General features: G+C 43.6%; 1 protein-coding gene across 8 annotated transcripts in view; it reads right to left on the bottom strand.

Annotated features, from left to right (window-relative positions):
- LOC132391523 (ankyrin-1-like) overlaps positions 1-19723 on the bottom strand; it is a 449124-nt gene that overhangs the window by 223695 nt on the left and 205706 nt on the right. For all 8 annotated transcript variants that reach the window (XM_059964825.1, XM_059964840.1, XM_059964849.1 and 5 more), the window contains exon 2: positions 3562-3663. In XM_059964825.1, the coding sequence (XP_059820808.1) occupies positions 3562-3663 (102 nt within the window). The remainder of the gene's footprint in view (positions 1-3561; positions 3664-19723) is intronic.

The raw sequence follows: 19723 nt of genomic DNA, 5'->3' as shown, positions 1-19723 counted from the left end.
GCAACACACACACACACACACACACACACACACACAATCAATCACTAGGCATGAATGCCATCTAAAAATTATCAGTTTTTTTCCAGCAGCAGCACTGCATGTTCCGAGACGACAACAAGTAGAACTGAGCGCCACAGTAGCGCCGTGGTCAGCGCAACACTTCTACAGCTCGGGGCGTCGGAGTTTGGAGTTCAATTCTGACGTCGTCTATAAGGAGTCAGGGTGTTCCCCCGGTGGAATGCGTGGATTTTCTCCGGGTGTCCTGGTTTCCTCCCACAGTCCAAAGACGTATTGGTAATTAGGCTAATTGGTCATTGTAAATTGTCCTGTGATTAGTTTAGAGTTAAATCGGGGTTTGCTCGGTGATGCAGCTTGAAGGGCCAGAAGGGCCTATTTCACATTGTATCTCTAAATAAATAATATAACAAACTTAAATGAGTATAAATTGTACATTAAATACACATGCACTAAACTAAACAGCATGATACTGGTTTATTGTTGACACGTGCACAAAGATAGAGTGAAAAGTTTGTCTTGCGTGCTGTTTATACAGATTAAATCATCGCAGAGCGCACTGAGGTGGAACAGGGTAAAACGGTAACAATGCAGAATGAAGTGGAAAAGCCGCAGAGGAAGAGCGGTGCGGGTAAGTGATGAAATGCAAGGTCATTATGGAGCTAAGAGTCCATTTCATTGTAGAAGAGATCCATTCAAGGGTCTGCTAAGAGTGGGGTCGAAGCTGACCACGAGCCTGGTGGTCTGTACGTTCAGGCTTTTGAAATACTTGCCCAACGTGAGGGGGAGACGAGAGAATGTCTGCGGTGGATGTGGGTCTTTGATTATGCTGCCTGCCTCACTGAATCAGTGAGAAGCGCAGAAAGAGTTCATGGGGAGAAGGTGGGGTCTGTGATGTGCTCAGTTGTGTCCAGAAATCTCTGCAGTTTCTTGTGGTCATGTGCAGAGCCATACCAAGTGGTTTTGAATGCAAACAGAATACTTCCTATGGTGCATCGATAAAATTTGGTAAGGGTCAAGAAAAATTCCAGGGTAGCATTAGGGTCCTTCCGGTCACCTCAGGAACCCAATAGCAGTGGGAAGAAGCTGCTGCTGATGGGTGTGTTATCAGGCCCCTGTACCTCCTTGTTTGATGGCAACCCAGCTAGCGGGGATCCTGGCACCAGACAGCATCTAAGGAGACCACATGGTCTGCCATGATACCCTGAGGCCCTCTTTATTATTGCTGGTGACTTCAATCAACCAGGCTAACTTCAAGAATGAATTACCAAAATACCACCAGCATGTCTCATGCCCAATTTTGTACTTGACCGTTGCTACACAAGTCGCCCTCTGCCCACACTTTGGGAAATCAGACCAGCAGGCTGTGCTCCTATCCCTGTATACAAACAAGCTGCAACGTAAGGATCCAGTCGTACAGAGCTGCTCTGAGGAAACAGACAACCTTCTACGTGACCGTCTTGAGTCAGTACTCCAGTCTGTGTTCAAAGACTCGGCAACCAGCGTAAATCAGAACAGGATTCATGTATATGTCAGTAAATTTGTTGTTGTGAGGCAGCTGTACAGTTCAATACATAAAAATTACTATAAATTACAATAAAAAAATAGAATTAGGCAGAATTAAGCCATTTGGCCCATTGAGTTTGCTCCACCATCCCATCAAGGCTGATGTATTATCCCCCATTCTTCTGCCTTCCCCCCCCCCCCCCCGTAACCATTGTCCGCTACTGATTAAAAACCCATCAACCTCCACTTTAAATATGCCCAGTGACTTGGCCTCTGCAGAAGTCTATGGTCACAGACTCACCACCTTCAGCTACAGAAATTCCTCCTCGTCTCTGTTCTGGAGGGACATCTTAATAGAAGGAATAGCTGTGACCCACAGCATGTGGTTGGTTCTCAACTGCCCTCCAACAAGTCCCAGCAAGGGAACCAGTTGAGGGATTTCCATTTCATGCTTACTAGCAAAAAGTGAATGAAAAAAGCCTTAGCATGGAATGAAAATCCAACAATTGGGCTTGGGGGAAAACAATGCAAACTCTGGAAAATTTTAGACTTTTAGAGTGATCCATTGATCCCCTGGGAATAAACACACTTTGGAAAGGAGCAGAGTTAATACCAATATCTAATGCGATTGAACAGTCTGGTCACACAGAGAACCTTCTGTCACATCCCAAGGTTGCTTCCAGCCACCAGCCAGAAATTTTAGATGTGTCCTCTGGGAAAGAGAATTATTTGGGATCCTTTTTGAATTCACAGCTGAAGGTTTGAAACAAGATCCGAGTATTTAAATCTCCTATTATTTTGTCCTAAAACAGGTATTTTCCCCATATCAAAAGTAGTAGAAATTCCGCCCTCCAAAAGCGAGTATTTGAACACATGGATATTTTGAAACTGAGATCAATTAATTTGCTTTGGACAGGAGTATGATGCGATTGGAATTAAAAGGTAATAAGTCGGAATTAGAGCCTGCTTCTGTACAATGGGATGGATCTTGTTGGCAAATGCTGGAAATTCCATTGTGAACTGTTAACATTCAACTGTGGACTGTTTTGATGACTTTCTAGTTTGATGTTTTATACTGTAACTTTTGCTCATTTTTTCCTTGCCATTTGCGCAATTCGTTCTTTATTTGCGCATGGGGCTTTGATGTTTTTCTTCGAATGAATTCCATGGTATTCGCTTGTTTTCTTTGTTTCCTAGCTGTCTGTGGGAGAACAAATCTCAGGGCTGTATACTGCATACATGCTTTAATAATAAATGTACTTCGAATCTTTGTAAACAAGTGAAGGTATTGATGCATACATACCCAACATAGAAGTGATGGATTTGCCGGCACCCTCCGTGGTTGGAGCTTACCAAAATTCTTTAGTATTTACCTGAGGGATCTGTTGTCAGCTTCTTGGCCAAGCTGGACAACACATGACCTGGAAGTCCATTTCTTTCAATGGAGGTTTATCAGTGAGGTAGATACTTAAGAATATGGAACATTGTTTTCTAAAGTGACAGGAGCAATGTTCTTAAATTTTATAAAGTTCCTAAGTTTTTTGAATATAGTTATTTCAATTACACTAACCATCTGAATTCTAATATTTCTCAAGGCTCCAGAACACCAGGGACCTCCAAGAGGACCACAACCTTGTCGAAGGGTTTGGAGGCTTGCGTGCCACAATGACCCGGAGAGCGATGGTGGTTGGAGATTGGGCTTTATGCTTTGGCTCTTGGTAGGGTCAACCAATGCCAAACATGTAGAAGCCAAACTAAGAGGGGTCCACGGGTCTTCCAGGTTCAGGGGTTCAGCTCAGGGCTAACAACCTTGACTGGGCAAGAAAATTTGTTACAGAAAAAGCAATAAAGATCTCTCTATACAGAAACAGATAAATGATTTTCATTGCTGCCCTAAACGCCAGTGGTGTAATGGGCAGAAGTAAGAAAGAACCTTTTCCTTCTTTGACAGATAGTAGATGCCTAACCTTCAGACGCAAAAAGACTCAGCTGTGGCTTTTCTTCAAACCCCTCAGCTGGATTGAAACATAACGCACCTACCTGGTTACACGTGTTGATTTCCGCCCCATTCTTTAAGTGGTCGAGGAGTTTGTCCAAGTTTCCTGATCTTGCAGCCCTGAGGAAACTGGTTGCAGCATCGGCCTGAAAAGGAATAGACAAAATGGTAAGCTACCGTAAGACAATAAGACCATAAAACAGAGGAGCAGAATAGGCCATTTCGCCCATCAAGTCTGCTCCACCATTCAATCATGGTTGATCCTTTTTTCCTCTCCTCAGTCCCACTCCTCCCCATAATCTTTGTTGTCATGTTCAATCAAGAACCTATCAAGCTCTGACTTAAATACACCCAAAGACCTGGCCTCCACAGCTGCCTGTGGTAACAAGTTCACCACCCTCTAGCAAAAGATATTTCTCTGAATCTCTGTTTTAAATGGATGCCCCACTGTCATGAGGCTGTGCCCCCTTGTCCTAGACTCCCCCACCATGGGAAACCTTATCTACTCTGTCTAGGCCTTTCAACATTCCAAAGATACCAATGAGATTTCCCCCTCATACTTCTAAATTCCAGCGAGTACAGATGCAGAGCTATCAAATGTTCCTTGTATGATATCCCGTTCATTCCTGGAATCATTCTTGTAAACCTCCTCTGAACTCTGTCCAGTGCCAGCACATATTTTCTTAGATGAGGAGCCCAATACTCAAGGTGAGGCTTCACCAGTGCCTCATAAAGCCTCATCATCACATCCCTGCTGTTGTATTCTAAGCCTTTTGAAACAAATGCTAACATTGCATGTGTCTTCCTCACCATTGATACTACCTACAGGGTGATCAGGGTACAAGTTAACCTTTAGGGTGTTCTGCACAACGACTCCCAAGTCTCTTTGCATCTCTGAATTTTGGATTTTCTCCTTGTTTAGAAAATAGTCCATACATTTATTTCTTCTACCAAATGCATGATGATACCTTTTCCAACATTGTATTTCATTTGGTGCTTTCTTGCCCATTCTCCTAATCTAAGTACTTCTGCAGCCTATCTTGTTTCCTCAACACTACCTGCCCCTCCACCAACCTCCATATCATCTGCAAACTTGGCAACTAAGCCATCTATTCCATCATCTAAATTATTTATATACAGCTTAAAAAAAGATGCAGTCCCAACACTAACCCCTGCAGAACACCACGTGTCACTAGCAGCCAACCAGCGAAGGGTCCTTTCATTCCCACTCACTGTCTCCTCCCAATTAGCCAATACTCTAAACATGCCAGTAACTTTCCTGTAATACCATGGGCTCTTAACTTGGTAAGCAGCCTCATGTATGGCACCCTGTCAAAGATCTCCTGAAAGTCCAAACATACAACATCCACTACATCCCCTTTATCTATCCTACTTGTAATCTCCTCAAAGAATTCCAACTGGTTCATCAGGCAGGATTTTCCTTTAAGGAATCCATCTTTGTCTTATCTTGTCCTGTGTCACCAAGTACTCCATAACATCATCCTTAACAATTGATTCCAACATTTTCCCAACCATTGAGGCTAACTGGTTTATAATCTCCTTTCCGCTGCCTTCATTGTTCTTAAGGAGTGGAATGACACTTGCAATTTTCCAGTACTTGGGCACCATGTCCAAGTCCAATGATTTTTGAAAGATGATTACTAATGCATCCACAATCTCTATCACGACCTCTTTCAGAACCCTAGGGTGCAGTTCATCTGGTTTAAGTGACTTAAGTACCCTCAGGTCTTTCAGCTTTTTGAGCACCTTCTCCCTTGTAACTTCTCTTCTCTTCCCTCACACCCTTCAACGTCTGGTACACTGCTAGTGTCTTCCACAGTGAAGACTGTTGCGAAATCTGTTACAGGTCTGATAACTAGTTCACTGCTAATCACAGCTGTGCACAAACCCCTGTACAGTGGAGCAAAAGCATAGCTGGCCAGAGTACACTTTGTTCTTGTAGTTATACAATACGGACAAGATTCTCCCGGAGTCAAGGACAAAACAATGATGCGGACAGTAGATCTACTTCTTTTTTAAAGACTGCGTCCGACTATATTGGGCAGGCTGCACTGTAGAGTCTATTCATAGAAACGATCCCATTACAGATCAGCACGGGGTCTTTGACCTACACCATTTCCGACCTGGGCTGGTTCACCCCTCTCTATCGCACCTGGTGGCTGCAAGCTCCATATAGACACCGAACTTCATGCGGATGCCTGATCGGTATAGTGCACAGCAGCCCAGAACTCTTGACCTCACGCAATCCTGCAGCCTCAGCATCTGCAGCCATTGTGCCCACCATAGAGCCACTGCCTCACTGTGACTGAGATGCAGTTTCCGTCCCGGCCTCTAGCGCTGTCCGAGAGGACCTTGCCTGTTCTCCCTATGGCCACACTTGTTTCTTCCGGGTGTTTCACTTCCCTCCCACATCCCAAATATCTCCACTTCAGTAAGCTAGCAAACACAAAGTACACTGCAGATGCTGGGGTCAAAGCAACACGCACAACACGCTGGAGGAACTCAGCAGGTCTGGCAGCATCAGCGGAAACGAGCAGTCAACGTTTCGGGCCGAGACATTGACTGCTCGTTTCCACGGGCACTGTCCAACCTGCTGATTTCCTCCAGCGTGTTGTACGTGTTGCAGTAAGCTAGTAAGCTGTCCTTGGAGTGTAGTGAGTGATAGAATCCGAGAGGAAATGCTGGATGAAGGCTTGATGATTAGCATGGACTAGATAGACTGAAGAAAATCTTTCCATGCTTATATTTATGAGTCCAATAACCCCAGTAATATTGTCAGGGCTCTGCAAACTCAAGTGAAAGCCACTAGACCAAGGAACCTCAGTATCCAGTAGCCTGGGCACCTACCACCAATACTTAAATGTGAACACGTTAAATTGGGATGAGCTAGAGCCATGTACTGATCTTGCAGAATCTGGTGGCATCCATTAGTCTCATGAGACCATAGATCTGCACCTGGAATGGTTTCCAGGGCACAGGCCTGGGCAAGCTTGTATGGAAGACCAGCAGTTGCCCATGCAGCTAGACTCCCCTCTCCACACCACCGGAGTTGTCCAAGGGAAGGGCAAGGGTCGATACAGCTTGGCACCAGTGTCGAGGCAGGCATTGCCAGAATGAGGTTGAAGGCAACGTCGGACTGCCTTAGGGACTCCAGCTCCGGATTTGTCCTCAGGGTTTACTCCCGAAGCCTTTCCCCTGAGTGGGTATGGCCGCACGGCAGCAGAGATTTGAAATCAGAGTTTTCCCTCTCTTCGGTGGACTGTCTTCCCAGGCTGACGACTTCATCTACCTGACCTGGGCTTGCAGAATATGCAGAAAAAATGTGGGAAAGAATGAGAGGTGTTAGGAATTCCATGGTTTGTAGATGCTTGGACAGAAGTAGGGGATATCCGCTTGGTATAAATGGAATCAAGGGATTTGGGGTTAGTACAGGAAAATGGTTCAAATTTTTCAATTTAATATCAGAGAATATTGGCAGTATACAACCTGAAATTCTTATTCTTCACAGACATCCACAAAACAAGAATCCGTGAAAATGATGCAAGATCAGCCAAGGCCTTATGGAAAGGCAGAGCAGGTGCATAGGTCCAAGTGACTTACACCTTCTCTACTTTCTAGGTCCTTTGAGCATCAACTTAAATTTCAAAATATCTAAGTTTTTGTGACATCTTATGAGGACTCTAATTTTCACAGATGCACCCTAGATCTGGATGCATCACAAGTTGATATAACAGCTGTCCTGCCCAGGACCATGAGCAATTGCAGAAAGCTGTGAACACAGCCAAGACCAGAAGTACCCCAACCTGAGGTCCACGAACCCCTTGCCTAATGGTATTGGTCCATAGCATAAAAAAGGTTGGGAACCTCTGGCCTTGACAATCACATAAACTAGCCTTGCTTCTATTGAATCCATCTACGTTTCCTGCTGCTGCCTCTGGAAAGCAGACAACGTAATAAAGGATTATCCCCAGTGTCAGATTCCATTCATAAGATGTTTCTTTCTATTTTTCAGCATGAGTAACTGTGGTGAATAGTGTGGGTAGCACGGATCAATAACATTACCCTCGATAAATGAAGGACAAACAGAGTGACAGAATGGAATGATGATATGGTGCTAGTTTCCTGAGCCTTGCCCAACAGACAGCACTCCTTATTTCCTCCACTCCTCGCAAAAGTGATCAAGTTGCCGGAAATCTTCCTAAAACCACACTAAACCCTCCTACAAATTTAGATCTGCAAATGGGATGATCTGCCCAGATCAGGTCCAGGACTGCCAGGAAGGAAATACCTTTATAAATTGACCAACAGTTTAATGTCAAGACTGCAGCTAACAAAAAGAGCATTGGAATCAGAATCACCAGTGAATGTCGTAAAATTTGTTGTTTTTGTGGCAGCAGTACAATGCAATACATATTAATAGAAACTGTGAATTACAGTAAGTATATAGACTGTATATAATAGTTACTGTAATTCAATTTAATTAAGTTTTTCACAGTATAATTAATTCAATTATTAGTTAAACTAAATAAGCAGTGTGAAAAAGTGGTGTGGTAGTTTTCATGGGTTCAATGTCCATTCAGAAATCAGATAGCAGAGGGGAAGAAGCTGTTCCTGAATTGTGTGTGTGCCTTCAGGCTCCAGGACCAGCCAGAGTGGAGAATCATATACTCTGCCACACCTCCAGCTCATTGGCGAAATGCTGTTTTATCAATAAATAATCTGTATTAGGAATGAATACATCAAGAGCTCAGTAGATATTAACAACACAAATCTACACCATCCAGTGCATAGTTTTGGGGGCTATAGATTTATATTGCTAATATCTACTGAGCCCTTGATGTTTTCATTCCTAATACAGATTATTTATTGATAAAGCAGCATTCCACCAATGAGCTAGAGGTGTGGCAGGGTACCGTATATGATTCTCCACTCTGGCTGGTCCTGGAGCCTGAAGGCACACACACAACAATTCAGGAACAGCTTCTTCCCCTCTGCTATCTGATTTCTGAATGGACGCTGAACCCACAAACACGACCTCACTACTTAAATTTAACAATTAATTTAATTAAACTGTGAATAATTTAATTAAGCTAAATTACAGTAACTATTACATATGGTATATATACTAAGTGTAATTCACTGTTTTTATTGCGTATATACTTAGACAGTTAAATTAAATTAATAGTGCAAAAAAGATGGGAAAAAAGTAGTGAAATAGTGTTCAATGTCTATTCAGAAGCTGTTGTTGAGTTTTGAGGTATGGGAATTCAGGCTCTTGTACTTCCTGCCTGATGGCAGCAATGGGAAGAAGGACAAAGGACATGGCCTAGACAGTGAGGGTGTTTAATGATGGATGTTGCCTGCCTGAGATGTCGCCTCTTCTAAGTGACATTCATGGTGAGGAGAGCTGTAAACGTACACATATTAGTTCATCGCCAAGTTCATACCAACTTGCACACATCTGGTTCAGGGACAGAAATAGGCCATGTAGACCATCAAGCCTACTCTACCATTTCATAGGGTCAGGGCTGATCCGATTGTAAACCCAGTTTTGCTCTGCTCATTGTGACCTTTCATCCCCTCCCCTTGCTCATCAAGAATCGGCCTACCTCTGCTTTAAACTATTCAAACACTACTGCTTCCTTTGAATGAGCAGGACTCGCATGATTCCGAGAAAATATTTCGTCTCACCTCTGTCTACAACAGTTGACTTGTATTATAAACTACTGATTTCCAAACCTCAGTTCAAGATTCTGCTGCATGATACCAGTGAAGAGTAGCTTCCTTACTTTTGTATTCAATTCCCCGAGCCATCAATATTAACTTCCTGTTAGACATCCTTATGAATTGCTGCCTACTTGCCTTTTGTGATTCATGTGCTGGGAGATCCAATTGAACCTCAAACCTCTGTTCAGATAAAATGATTTATTATTCCCTGACAAAATAGACAAATTGACCCTTTACCACCTTATACTCCATCTCTGCCCTCTCATTTGATCTATCTAAATCCCTTTGTTAAGCTCATCACAGATTACTTTCCTACTTCTATACACATGCCCAGTGGCCCCTTTATTTGGTATACTTGGTTGTTCATGCAAATATCTAATCAGCCAATCATGTGGCAGCAACTCAATGCATAACAGCATGCAAAGGTCAAGAGGTTCAGTTGTTTTCAGACCAAACATCAGAATGGGGAGGAAATGTGATCTTAGTGACTTTGACCGTGGAATGATTATTGGTGCCAGATGGGGTGGTTGTATATCTCAGAAACCGCTGATCTCCTGGAATTTTCATACACAGCATTCTTTAAGGTTTACAGGGAATGGTGTGAGAAATGAAAAAAAAAACAACAACCAGCGAGAGGCAGTTCTGTGGGCAAAAATATCCTGTTAATGAGGGAGGTCAGAGGAAAATGGCCAGACTGGTTCAAGCTGACAGGAAGGTGATGGTAACTCAAACTACATTACAACAGTGGTGTGCAGAAGAGCATCTTTGAACGCACAACACATCAAACATGGAAGTGAATGGGCTACAGCAGCAGAAGGCCACAGCATATTTCACTAGGTACCTAATAAAGTGGCCACTGTGTATATTTCAGTTCACCGTGCAATTCCCCAACAAATGTGAAATATACATCTCATTTTGCGAAGCTTCCGCTGTGAGCCTCCTGCTTTAATGACTGTCAGGAAAGAAGGACCTGCTATCGGTGTATGTGTGCCAGTGAGGAATTCCAACTACGTGGATGTGTGGGCTGAGGGCTATTTCTATTCTCACTGCCCTATATTTAGCCATCATGTGTCAGATCACTGCAGCGTGTGCTGTCTTAGTCACACATCTCCACAGCAGCTCAGTGAACTCGCTGGAAGGGCTTGCGGAAAACCGTACTACAGGTCTGGAGGCATCCCCTCCGCAAACCAAGCCAATGCAGGAACACAAAGAACAGGATCCAGAACCAGAATCACCGACATATGCCATGAACAATGTTCCCTCTGAGGTGCGCATGCGTGCACACACATCTATTGCTACCAGCGCACAAAAGAATCTAAACTGCACACAAATGGTTGTCACCCTCTACCTCACTGGCATGTTAAGCATATTTCACGATTGTACACAATCACATTTCCTTTTCTGGTTTCTGTTGACAACGTGGCATTCACGATGATTTGCCTGCAGATTTTAGAACTGGTTTATTTATACTGCTTTCATTGAAAAAAATTATTCAGTGTGCACATGTTGTCACTGCACGAAAAATTGCACAGCACAAGATTTTTTGCGCAAACTGGTCATTACAAATTAGAGGGAACATTGGTCGTGAAATTTGTTGTATTTGTGGCAGCAGTACAATGTAATACATGATAAATATTGGAAAAAAGTGAATTACAGTGTACTAAATAGTTAAACTAGTAGTGCAAAAATGGAATAAAAAGTAGTAAGGTAGTGTTCATGGGTTCAATATCCATTTCGAAATTGGATAACAGAGGGGAAGAAGCTGATTGAGTGTGTGTCTTCAGGCTTCTGTACCTCTTTCCTGATGTTAACAATGAGAAGAGGGCATGTCCTGGGTGGTGATGGTGGTCCTTAATGATACAAGCCTCCCTTTTGAGGCACTGCTCCTTGAATATGTCTTGGATACAACTGAAGCTAGTGCCTGTGATGGAGCTGACTAAGTTTACAACTCTGCAGCCATAAACAGGAGCAGGAATGGGTCATTTGGCGAGATTCTGGCCAATATTTTGCCTCAGCACCATTGTCCTGCATTAACCCCCATATCCCTTAATACTTCGTCTTGAACATGCTGGCACCAAGATTCTGGAGCAAAAAATTCCCAACATTCACTGCCCTCTGGGTGAAGAAATTTCATAGAGCATAGAACATAGGATGTATAAGGCATTGGTGAGGCCAAATTTAGAGTATTGTGTGCAGTTTTGGTCACCAAATTACAGGAATGATATTAATAAGGTTGAAAGAGTGAAGAGGTTTACAAGGATGTTGCCGGGACTGAGAAACTGAGTTACAGAGAAGGGTTGAATAGGTTAGGACTTTATTCCCTGGAGCGTAGAAGAATGAGGGGGAGATTTGATAGAGGTGTATAAGATAATGATGGGTATAGATAGAGTGAATGCAAGCAGGCTTTTTCCACTGAGGTTAGGGGAGAAAAAAACCAGAAGACATGGGTTAAGGGTGAAGGGGGAAAACTTTAAAGGGAACATTAGCAGGGGGGTTCTTCACATAGAAAGTGGTGGGAGTGTAGAATGAGCTGCCAGATGAAGTGGTAAACGCAAGCTCACTTTTAACATTTAAGAAAAACTTGGACAGGTGCATGGATGAGAGGTGCATGGAGGGATATGGTCCAGGTGCAGGTCAGTGGGACTAGGCAGAAAAATGGTTCGGCACAGCCTCGAAGGGCCAAAGGACCTGTTTCTGTGCTGTAATGTTCTATGGTTCTATAGAACAATACAGGCACTTCGGCCCACTATGTTATGCTGACCTCTTGACCATTAGCTTTATTTCAAGATTCAAAGTACATTTATTATAAAGAATGTACAAACTGTACACCTTGAGATTTGTTTGCTTACAGGCAGCCACAAAGCAAGAAACCCAAAAGAAGCTAATTTTAAAAGATGACCAACACCCAATGCGCAGAGAAGGAGCAAAGACACACAAGTCATGAAAACTATAAAAGCAAACAACAGCAGTGAAATATGTTGGATTGTGTTAAATCAAACCAGCGATGACTGCGCTGGGAAGCCTGCAAGTGTCAGCCCACTTCAGTCCCAACGTAGCATGTTCACAACTCACTGACCCTAGCCCAAAATCTTTTTGGAATGTAGAGGAGCCCCGTGCAGTCAGAGGGAGAATATACAAAGCCTTACAGACAGTGTTGAGAATTGAATACTGGCTAGAAATGCCACCCACACTAATCTTAACTTATTATAAGATAAACCTAACCCTTCCCTCCCAGAAGCTGTCCCAGATCCTGTTGGTCCTGACTTTTATGCTGCGGTACCGTTTCCCAGATGACAGCAGCTGGAACAGTTTGTGGTTGGGGTGACTCAGGTCCCCAATGATCCTTCGGGCCCTTTTTACACACCTGTCGCTTTAAATGTCCTGAAAAGTGGAAAGCTCACATCTACAGATGTGCTGGGCTGTCTGCACCATTCTCTGCAGAGTCTGCAAATGAGGGAGATACAGTTCCCATACCGGGCAGTGATGCAGCCAATCAGGATGCTCTCAATTGTGCCGCTGTAGAAAGTTCTTAGGATTTGGGGACTCATGCCGAGCTTCTTCAACAGTCTGAGGTGAAAGAGGTGCTGTTGTGCTTTTATCTTGCATTAAACAAGAACTTCCCATTCCTTTTGCCACCACTGCTGAGCGAGGGGAGTGTGTGGATAGGTTTCAGATACACCAGGGGGTGGCCAGTTCTGGTGGGGAGGGATATGGGATTAGTGAGGAAATATACTGGCGGAGGGGGAGAATGAGGCAGGTTGCAATTGCCTGCAGGTAGGCACTGGGGTTTAAGGGTGAATGGTGAGGGAGTTGTGGGGTTGGAATATTTATTTTGCCTCATCTACCCTTGTTACAAAATTGTTAATAGGTTGTCAGTCTTTGTGTGTAGTTTTTCATCGATTTTACTGTATTTCTTTAGTCTGCTGTAAGTAGATGCAAGAAAATAAATCAGAGTAGTATACATTTAGTTGCTGCTTTATGAGGTAGACCTGATCGTTAATGGAGATATCTAATCAGCCACTCATGTGGCAGCAACTCAGTGCATAAAAGCATGCAGACCCGGTCAAGAGGTTCAGTTGTTGTTCAGACCAAACATCAGAATGGGGAAGAAAGTGACTTCGATCGTGATCCCAGATAGGGTGGTTTGATCTCCTGGCATTTTCATGTACAACAGTCTCTGAAGTTTATAGACAGAGGTAGGAATTGAATAGCTGACTTTGTAAAACATTGAACGAATTGCTACGCTACTATGCTGGAACTGAGAGGTACAATATCATTGGTTCAAATGATACAAGAACCTGTCATCAGGTTTGGATATGGCCTAAGCGCAGAGTGAGAGACATTGAAGCTGGACGATAGTTCACAAAACTTTAATGCGAACAGTATTAATGGGAAAATAAAACAATAAAGGCTAGGCCAAACAGGGCCGTTAACTAAAACTTTCAAATGGGAAACAAAGCCTACACTGCGGCTGAAAAGAACATCTAATTATTAATCAAATACTGCTAGTCTTCAGGCACCACGAGTGAATCTGCAGATGCTGGAAATAAATAAAAACACAAAATGCTGGCAGAACTCAGCAGGCCAGACAGCATCTATGGGAGGACTCCTGATGAAGGGTTTCGGCCCGAAACGTCGTCACTACCTCCTCCCATAGATGCTGTCTGGCCTGCTGAGTTCTGCCAGCATTTTGTCTTTTTACTGCTAGTCTTCAGAGTCAGTTGACTTGACAGTCCAATTTCTCAGGCAAGGCCAATGCAAACAAAAGTGAAGCATTCTTCTGCTCTGTCCAAGACTCGACAAGCACTATGACGACAAGTATGGAGTTAAATACTATCATGATTAAATAATAATTAGCTGACACGTGCAAATTCACAAGCACAATTGCCGTATCTACTGCACTGCTGAATCCGTGGTTGTGTGACAGAACCAGTATGTTAGGCAGCATCTATGGAGAGAGTAAACAGTCAATGTTTCATGCTGAGACCCTTCATCAGATCTGGAGAGTGCTGATGCAGAAGCCTGAATAAGGAGGAGTATAAGGTGGCAGGTGATAGGTTAAACCTGGAGGGGGAGGGTGGACAGGCGAGAAGGAAGTAAGAAGCTGGGAGGTGATAGGTAGAAGAGGTGAAGGACAAAAGAAGGAATCCGATAGGTGAGGGCAGCGGACTGTGAAAAATGGGGAAAGATGAGGGGAACCAGAGGGAGATTATGTGCAAGGGAGCGGAGAAGGGGTAAGAGGAATGGCAAAAGAAGGAAGGGGAGGGGGAAGAAATTACTGGAAGTTAGCGAAATCATGAGACCGTACTCAGGTCGGAGGATTCATATTCTGTCCAGGTAGCCTTCACTGCACGTTTCAATGTACATGTGACAAATAGAGCTAATCTTCTTCATGAAGCAAAACTGGGGCTTAGCTGAATCTGGGGACCTTGGGATAAGCGACTAAATACATTAAAAGGCATCTCAGAGAATAGAAAGGGAGGGTGAAAGAGAATCCTCTTGATATAAGGTTCATTATTCTACATCATGTTTCTTCAGTGCTCTCAGGCCAATTTACCCAATCATGCTTTTGCTGTTGTTTTCCCATTGGCTGCAATAACTGAGGTAGATGCGATTGGTTGTGTAACAATGCAGCACAGAGATCTGATATAAAAGAAAGCATTGCTTTGATGAAGTAACCATTAGCTTTGTCTAACTGTGCAGCTGCTGGATGTTACAGAAAGCAACTCTGCACGCAGCTTTGGCCACCTCGCCATGCATAAAAGAGCCAATTTGCTTGTAGTTCCAAGTAATCTGCTATCTGAATTCGAGAAGTCCCAAGGGTTATGAGGAAGAGCATTAGCCAGGCAAGAATGTTCTTTCCTATTTCATGTCCAGGACTGTTCTCTCTCTCCGCCACTGTGGTTACAAGGTTTTGCTCCCAGATGAGATCAATGCCTTTTATGCTCACTTTGACTGACAGAACATGGAGGTACCCTTCACAAACCCCCACAGGCCACCAATGATCATGCAATTTCATTCTCTGAGGATGACATGAGTGCATCCTTCTGCAGGGTGAACCCACAAAAAGCATCTGGTCCAGTCCATTGCAGGCTAAGCTCTCCCCATTATTGGCCGTGGAATGATTGTTGGTGCTAGATGGGGTGGTTTGAGCATCTCAGAAACCGTTGATCTCCTGGGATTTTCACCCACAACAATCTCATGAGCTTACACTGAATGGGGTGAAAAGCAAAACAAAAATCCGGCAAGCAGCAGTTCTGTGGGCAAAACTGCCTTGTTAATGAGAGAGGTCAGAGGAAAATGGCCAGTCTGAATTAAGCCGACAGGAAGGTGACGGTAACTCAAATAACCACGTGTTACAACAGTGGTGTGCAGAAGAGGATCTCTGAACGCACAACATGCCGAACCTTGAAGTGGATGGGCTACAGCAGCAGAAGACCATGAAGATACTCTTAGTGGCCATTTTTTTTTTAGGTACAGGCAGCACGTGGCTATTGAGTGTATGTCTTGAAAATGACACGTGGAAAGGAGGGGAACAATTGGGCTTTGCTGGAATGTCCTATTTACCATCTATAACACTCAGAGAACAAATTTCACCAATGAACTCCTCTGTAGCCCCTCTCAGAGAAATCGCTTCAAATTCTCTTGACAGGGAGGTAATCAAACATAAAAGGCATTGAGAGAGATTGTATTACCTTGTGGATTCATCACAGGCTAAAGACTCCCCACCATTGAGTGCATTTACACAGATCCCTGTCACAAGAAAGCAGCATCCATCATCAAGGAGCCCCACCATCCAAACAATGCTCTTTTCTCACTTTCAAGAACTCCACAAGTTTCAAGGTTCCACAATCTGCTGAGGGCCATACCAGTGGCGTTCAAGTCTGGTAACCAAGTAAGAAACAAGAGGTGGATGTGTGATCTCAGGAAAGCCAGCTGACGAGAAGCGGCAATTCTAAACCAAACTCGAATCACGGAAGGATGCTCGACAGCTATGGCAGGGCAGGAATGCTGTTAATTCTTACAAAGTGAAATCAAGCGACATATTGTAGGGGACAAAAGGCTTCACTCTCAGACGAGCTCCATGCCTTCTTGAATTGAATTGAATTAAATTGAATGATCTTTATTGTCATTATACAAAGCAATCAAACAAAGCGGTAGATAAAAACAAGACAGTCATAGAAAAACGGTATTCTTTGCTCACCTTGACCATCAAAACTATCTCAAACTCCCAGAACCCCACGTGACCCTATGATTTCAGTCTCTGAGGCCAATGTGAGAGCATCGTTCAGGAGGGTGAACCCACGGAATACATCCCAGAAGGGGTACTTGGCTGGGGACCAAAGACATGTGTTTATCAACTGGCTGAAAAGTTTGCTGACACCTTTAACCATTCGTCAGTCAAAGGTACCCACCTGCTTCTAGCAGGCTTCAATTATACCGGTGCCTAACAAGAACGTGGTAACCTGCCTCAATGACAATCATCCAGTAGCACCTATATCCACAGTGATGAAGTGCTTTGAGAGGTTGGTGATGAAATGGTGATGAAATGGCAGGGTGAAGATACATCTCCAGCAAAGGATGTTTAAGGCATTCCTTCTCTCCACTAGCCTGCAGGTCGCTGTTGGGCAAGGTGTAGGACCTGCTTAGCCCCCACGATCAGGGTCAAGTGAAGCCATGGGAGCGGGTGGTGGATGGTCGTACGAGCAGCTGGTGCTTATCACAAGTCCTGGTTATGGGACCACTGACACCAGGCAGACGATCTCTGAAGGCAATATCAAACCACTTCTGTGGATAAGTTTGACCAGACCAATCATGGTCATGAGAGTGCGATCACCTACATCATACAACACAGCACATAATGATAATGAGGGTCCTTAAGGATAATTTCCTTACGATCAGAACCTGGTTCAGGCCCGTCTCTGTGGGTGAAGGGTGGGTGACTGGGAGGATGGAAAAGTGGCTTGTTTTCTTGTGTAGTCTGTTGTTATTGCTGTTACTTGAGTTGTCCAGCTGAGCATTGTGAGCGTACTATGTTGGCACCAGAACTGGCGACATTTGCAGGCTGCCTTCAGCACGTCCTTGAGTGTGCTGGTTGTTTTAACACAAATGACACATCTCACTATACACTTCGCAGTACATGACATATGTCAGGGCGCTGGAGCAGGGACCCAGTCACAGACCAGGTACTGTGCACACTGTGATATTTATTGAGTAACCTGTCCAGCGGGGCAACAAAGTCAGCATCAAAGTTCAGGTGGAGATCAAAAATCCAGAGAAATCCATAAGTCAGAATCTGGAAACAGGCAGAGTCAAAAACCAGAACAATCAAGATAAACAGGTGAAATCGGGGTCAACAAGCAGGCAGGGTCGATACTCAGGACAGGGTTTAAGATATGAATGCTGGAAAGGCTCAGGAAAACTCACTGGCACAATCTGGCAATACACAGGTGAAAACACAGGACTGAAATACACTGAGCAATAAACAGAGAGGCAGATGATAGGTGGAGCACAATGAGACACAGGAAGCTGCAATACAGGTAATAATGGGAAACCGGTGAGGGGCGGAGTAATCAGTGATACAGGGGCAGGAGTAGAGCAGGAGTGGAGACAGGAGCATGCGGGGCTTGAAAACAAATAAGAGCACATGCCAATACAAAAACACGGAATGGCGGCTGGGGGGAAACACACAAAAAGACAGAGTTCAACTGGAGGTACTGACAACATAATTAACTCTGTATCCAAATCTGAACAATATACTTTAGGGACCTCTGAGAGGATCTATTTGTCCTAAGCAACACATCTCATGTGAAAGACAATGCACTTCCTCAGTTCAACCCTTGTCTGTACTCTCGGGATAAGAATTAATCCCACAACCTTCTAATTCAGGCCAGAACACCAAAAACCGAGTAGCAGACTCAAACCGCACAATAACTTCCTTCAAATCCAAGGACTCTTTTTAACAAGGCCTCTGAGAATTTAATTTACATTGCTTTGGAGCTCTGGGCATTGTAATCAACTCATTCCAGTTAATAATTAGATTGTTAATACAATTAACTTACAGAGTTCATTTAATAATTCAGCCTCAGCAGCTGACATCAAAAATCAAATACAGTTAGTAATATTTCTGTTGATCAGTTAAATTATAACTTCCAGTTAATCATCAGTGCAATTCTAAAACCTCAACATCAATCAGTTTATCAGCTATTCTAGAATCCAGTTTAGTCTGCCTGTCATTCAGAGTCAAACTGAAAAAACTCTAAATCCAAATCCAAACAATGTGATATTTCAGGCTTGTCTGAAGGTACGTCAGGCGTGAGCAATATATCTCATCTGAAAGATGGGTCCCCTGAAAATGCTGGCTGATGAAGAGTCTCGGCCCAAAACGTCCACTGTTTACTCTTTTCCACAGATGTTGCCTGACCTGCTGAGTTCCTCCAGCATTTTGTGTGTGCTGCTTTGGATTTCCAGCACCTGCAGACGTTTTGAATTAAGTTTTATAACGTGGCTACATTTTTTTCAGTCATTCAGAATAAGAGTGTTCATGAATAAAAAGAAGAATTTAAGATTTATGAAGTTCAAAGTTTGAGGTAAATTCATTATCATAGTACATAAGACCATAAGACAGAGGAGCATAATTAGGCCTTTCAGCCCATCAAATCTGCTCTGTCATTCCATCATCACTGATTTATTATCCCTCTCAACCCCATTTTCCTGACCTCCCCGTAACCTCGGACGCCCTTACTAACCAAGAACCTATCAAACTCAGCATTAAATATATTCAATAAACTAGCCTCTACAGCAATCCGTGTAAATGAATTCCACAACTTCACCACTGAAGAAATTCCTCCTCATCTCTGTTCAATTTCCCATTGAACTCATGGACTCCAAGAACCCAGAAACCTCACCCTTAATAATGGCCTGCAAAATCTTCCCAATCACTGAGATCAGGCTAACACGCCTATAATATTCCTTTCTTCTGCCCCCCTCCCTTCTTGAAGAGTGGAATGACATTTTCAATTTTCCAGTCCTCTGGAACCATTCCAGAATCTAGTGATTCTTGAAAGATCATTACTAATGCCTCCATAATCTTTGCAGCTACTTCTTTTAGAACCCTAGGGTTTAGTCCATCTGGTCCAGGTGACTCCTCCACCTTTAGACTTTTTAGCTTCTTAAGCACCTTATGCTTAGTAGTAGCAACTAAACTCACTCCTGCCCCTTGACATTCACAAATTTCTGGCATACTGAAGTGAAGACTGACGCAAAATACATATTAAGTCCGTCCGCCATTTCTCTGACCCCCCCCCCCCCCCATTACTACCTCTCCAGGGTCATTTGCCAGTGGTCCAATATCCACTCTTGACACTCTCTTACTCTTTATATATCTGAAAATACTCTTGATATCCACCTTGATTTTAATAGCTAGCTTACCTTCAAATTTAATCTTTTCTCTCCTTA

The sequence above is a fragment of the Hypanus sabinus genome, chromosome 1 (assembly GCF_030144855.1).
Source record: "Hypanus sabinus isolate sHypSab1 chromosome 1, sHypSab1.hap1, whole genome shotgun sequence".
NCBI lineage: Eukaryota > Metazoa > Chordata > Chondrichthyes > Myliobatiformes > Dasyatidae > Hypanus > Hypanus sabinus.
This window is presented reverse-complemented; position numbering and strand designations above follow the sequence as displayed.